Genomic DNA, 4,880 nt, shown 5'->3' with positions numbered 1-4,880 from the left:
CTAGATGCACTGCTGCAACAAAAATGCCCAATGAGTGATTGGTTTGCTGAAAATATCCTGGCTGGACTCCTAATATACACAAAGGTCAAATATCAAATATGTCTGTTTATATACCTAAAATTCTGAAACGAAAAAAACATTTGTAGCTATGAAAATCTACCAAAATGTTTTGATAACAACCATCCTCCCTGACAGTTACGCTATCTCCAAAACAGTTGCTACATTCGTATCTACCAAACTGCTGAACAACAATCTTCTTATATCTGTTAAGAAGGTTTTTTGTTCACCACTCCTGCCAATCACTTTCTCTACATGTAATGCATATATATGTATCCTAGAGCTGCAAGACAGCCGACTAGTCTACCAACTTTCCCTTGCTCCAATATCTCCATACCTCCCAAGTATGCTAGGCGTGTTGTCTTATAGGCTTACATCGGTATGCAGTGCGTTTTAAACGAACAAGGTATACGGAGAAAAACTATATGGTTTTGTTTTCCTAAGGACTTAAGTTAACGTAAGTTAATCAGTTGGTCTCCCTTCTCATTTCCTAATCAAATTCTGCAACTCTAGCCGGAGATATTTTTGCCTTTTGTTTGAAATTGAATTTAGATCTTATCTCTGGAGGCTCTCGTTAATCCCATAGGAACGACCTCACCTGTTCTTTACTATCTGCTACATTATTTTCTCACTCTAATAAAGTAAACGGGTGTAAATAAGAAATATTAGACCGAATTTTCACTGTGTACGCAGTTTTCCCCCATAATGTATTTACAGAGCGTGACTAGCGTAACGCGTGCGTAACACGGTCAGTAAATATATTTTATTTCAATTCAAGGCTTGCGGAGAGACAGAAAATTCGGTCAACTATACCTGATAACTGTAAGAGTAATTCCCTGCCCTTCCTTCCCTTCTCCAGTCCTAGAGCGTACTACACTGCCTGGCAATAGACTTTGCTCGTATCAAATTTAAGTTCAATCCTAACACAATCAGACAGGCGTACATTACAAGGACCGGAGTCCCTCGCACATCCGACCTGAAAAGCATACCTAACGCACTAACATTTAAAACCCAAATGCGGGAGCTTTTTCCTTTATTTATTTTTCTATAATAATAAACCGTGGGACGTTTTTATGCTCACCGTGGAAAAGACGAAGTGGAACAGAGCCAACAGTATTGATTTGAAATTTATTTGTATTTCAAAACTTTATTTGAATTAGAATAATTGGAAAAAAAGTTGAATAATTGCAGATCAGTCTTTATGCAAGTCGATCAAGTATAGGCACCTAATAGAAAGAGCCCACGCTCCACACGACATGGGCCAATTTTGATAAATTTATATCACTTTGTCTCTTTTAATGCAAAAACCCCTCCATCTCCAGGGGAACGGCAAATGGGAGCTGGGTTTACTCTAGTCGAGCAAAATATACTTTATTTTGACTGAAGACATAAACTGGGGATAATTTCAACAGTGTGTCGGTTAATATTATGTTCTAAACTCTCAGCAAAATCCATAACAACATAATTTATCAAAGGCTAATCTGTGTTATTGAAATCGGAGAGTAATGCCACCTCTGTGCCGCTGTGCCTGGTTGAGGCAGCAGTAAGTTAGAGAAAACCAGAGCCCTCTATATGCATAAACAGTTACTAAAATACTGTCGAGCGAGTTTACAAACGTGCGTGTGGTACCGTCTGGTTAGTTCTGTGTTTGGGTGTGTGAATAAACGAATGTGCGGTCATAGTATTTTAGTCTGCTGAAAAGCCTAAAAGCTGTAATATTATTTTGATTTTATTTGAAAAACTAACAGATGATGAAGTACACAGACGCAAAATAGAATATCTTGATAGGACTTTTTTTAGTCGAGTTGAATATAATAATGCACGTTTATCTGAAATCATGACTTCAATAAAAAATATGAATTCAATTTATATTGTACATCTAATGTCACGTTTACACAAAACAATCAATCAAGAAAAAGGTTATTATGTTTTACATCCCAAAACGATTCACGCGTGGAGGGAGTTGTTTTCAATGGAGCCGACTTTGAACGAAATCGAATTTTTTTACGTCTCTCGAAATCGGATGAAGACAAGGCAAACGCTGACTTCGCACGCGGTGCTTTAAAAGAACTTGTTTGTAGTCTGTCGTCTATAGTTTGCAACTTTTTGTCTGACACAGTCTTGAAATGAGAAAGTTTGTTTCGAATGATCAGTTCATGATGTTTTTCCTCTTCCTTCTGGAGAAATTTACGTAATCGCCCTACGGGAACGATCTGATCGAATCTGGGAACGGGTGTTCGTGGTCTTCTGCCACGAGGGTTGTTCTTAAAGTCTAGAACGGTTCCATCGTAATCCGCAAACATTTCCAACTTTGTCACAAGTTTTCTCTGCCCCTGTGCACCCGGGTGTAAGCCATAACCATGTCCGTAGCTGTAAATTCCCATGCCGGCTAACTTCGGTAATAACTCATCGAGAGATTTGTCATTATTGTTCAGTGGTTCTGTAGATTTAGCGTTTGGATCTGCAGCGGGTATGTTTTCCTGTCTTGCGCTGGTAACGCCCCAAATGGTACCTGTTGCGTTGGATTCGGACTCCGATGTGCCTTCACATGAAGTGTTTATGTTGGAAGATTGGCCCGTTGACATGTCACTGGTTTTTGAACCAAGAGGGTTTAATCCGACGTATTTATTGACATTTTGTCCAGATAAATTGTCTTTGATCCGACTACCACTGTTAGAATTTTCGGGGTTTACTTCTATTTCAGCACCGCTAGGCACTCCTGCTATTTGTGCCTTTTTGTCCGTTTGACTATTCCTTGGCACTTCCGAATGAATGTTTTGAGTTAATGTATTTTTATTTTTGTCAGGGTATTTGATTTTATCGTTTTTTTCTGTGTCAGTAGGCACCTGGGTATCTATGTCAGGCTGTTGAACGGGTAATTTTCCAGAAAATTTTGATTTTGGATATGGTTTATCGACGTCAAATGAAGAATTTTCAGACTTGGAACATTTAAATTTTCGTCTCGTCTCTGTTACAGGATTTCTGGGACTCACATTTCCCACTTGACTTTTATCAAAACTTTGGACTGTTTCAGAAGTTTTGACTCCGACATTATCCAGCGGGATTTGTTCGCTGTCTTCTGGCGTACCATGAGCACCTTTTTCGACTTTCTCTATCGCGGTTTCCAAGTTAGCGACCATTAAATGTTTCTCGGCCTCTTTACTGCGATCAGTATTCGCAATACGCTCAGCAAGAAGAACAAGTCTTCGTTTATTCTTCCACAAATTGCGCTGTTTTTGGTCCCACTCGGACATTATGATATGTTGCTCCTGGGTAAGTTTCTCCCAGCGAGAATGAATTTCTCGCAGGTAAGATCTCACCAGTCTTGCCTCTGTGTTGGCCAACTTCTGTGTTCGTCTTTGTCCTAGTTCGTGGGCTGTTTGGTGAAAATAAGTAGATTTTGATACTTTTATGATAAAATTCTAATTGCTTTAACTTCTGTATTATAATTACTGAAATGTGTAATATCGAATATATATATGGTGAACAAAAAACATTTAATTTTATCATGTAAAACCCAGCCAAGAGAGCATACTCAAATTTGACAAAAGTTTTATGGACTATAGTGGGTCAGTTGTAGCATATGGAATCACATTTTACACGTAACATGTACAGCCAACGGCAATAATTCAGTTTCTGTACAAACTTCAATACAAGTGGCATGACTAATTATTTGATTTTGGTACAATTCCATTCTTCAATTCAGGTAATAAGAATTATTTACATGAAAAGTAAATAGGCATAGGCCTACTGCTTACCGGAGTTGCGTCGTGCAGTTTGTGACTCTGCCATTTTGAATCTTTGAAATAATCTTCTAATACTTCATCTGATGCCTTTTCCACATAATTTGTTTAATTGAGCACCGCTCATTGTCCTAGAGACGAAATACGTGGCTTACCAAGTGGTCGACCCGGGTAGGACAGAATTAAATAACACGAAACGCGCTACTTTAAATCTCAATTACCTGCGCACACAAAGACCACTTTAATTTTGACATTGCCTCTAGACGTATTTGGGAGCGCAAATACTACGTGTCCACAATGGAATCTCTCTCGAGCAGCTCATTTGGATATATTACGCACTCTTGATTGTCAAGTGTGGCAAAACACACATTCAACTAAGGCGGCCCAAGCTAATGGAAACGGCTCTTTGACTCATGGTCTGATAGTATAAGTGAATCTGGGATTTACTATTGAAAACCCCTAAATATTGAATGTAAACATTTACAGAATAGAAAGGACTCAAGGACATGGCAACTACATAAGATGGGGCGTGTGATTGTGACAAACATATAGGCTGATTTTAATTTTCACTCAACCCTAAGTAACATTTTGACCGTTATTACGTATAAAATATTCATGGTATTGTATCTGTTGCAAAATTGCAACCTGATAGTATTACTAAAAACATATTAGTTTTCTAATGAAAATATTTAGATTTTTCACTTCGTGAGTCTAGAATTGTAAGGGCGGAAAATTAAGGGTGTAGGTCGTGGCGGAAAAAGTCGCTGGGTCGCGACATAAGAAATCAATGGAATATTGAAACCGTGAAAGATTAGTTTAAACTGTTATTTTTGGAAGTCTAGAATGCAGTTCATAAAAATTAAAAACAAGTCCAATAATATTACGATTTATTGAAAGATCAAAAGGATATTCTGCTGCACCGCATTAATTTTTCAAAGAATTACCATGCACATGGCGTGCTTTGTATAAAAGAAAATAAACACGTATCAGCACGAAGGGTCGCTGCCAGTAACTTTCTGGTTATGATAATAACCTTCCAATATGGCATTGAATATTGCACAATTCACAATCCTGTTTTTA

The 4,880-nt window shown here is 38.1% G+C and overlaps 1 protein-coding gene across 1 annotated transcript; it reads right to left on the bottom strand.

The window, feature by feature from the left end:
- Positions 1-1,911: 1,911 nt before the first annotated feature.
- Positions 1,912-4,227, bottom strand: LOC106165932 (uncharacterized). The gene is made up of 2 exons (XM_013544293.2): positions 3,816-4,227; positions 1,912-3,433 (listed from the first exon to the last, which is right to left on the bottom strand). Exons 1-2 carry the CDS (start codon positions 3,847-3,849, stop codon positions 1,962-1,964), a joined length of 1,506 nt encoding a protein of 501 aa, XP_013399747.2. The 5' UTR covers positions 3,850-4,227; the 3' UTR covers positions 1,912-1,961.
- Between the last annotated feature and the right edge of the window lie 653 nt (positions 4,228-4,880).

This window comes from Lingula anatina, chromosome 1 (assembly GCF_051362555.1).
Source record: "Lingula anatina isolate TDL-2025a chromosome 1, LinAna3.0, whole genome shotgun sequence".
Lineage (NCBI taxonomy): Eukaryota > Metazoa > Brachiopoda > Lingulata > Lingulida > Lingulidae > Lingula > Lingula anatina.
The sequence above is the reverse complement of the archived record's forward strand: the minus strand, read 5'-3'. Positions and strand labels throughout refer to the sequence as shown.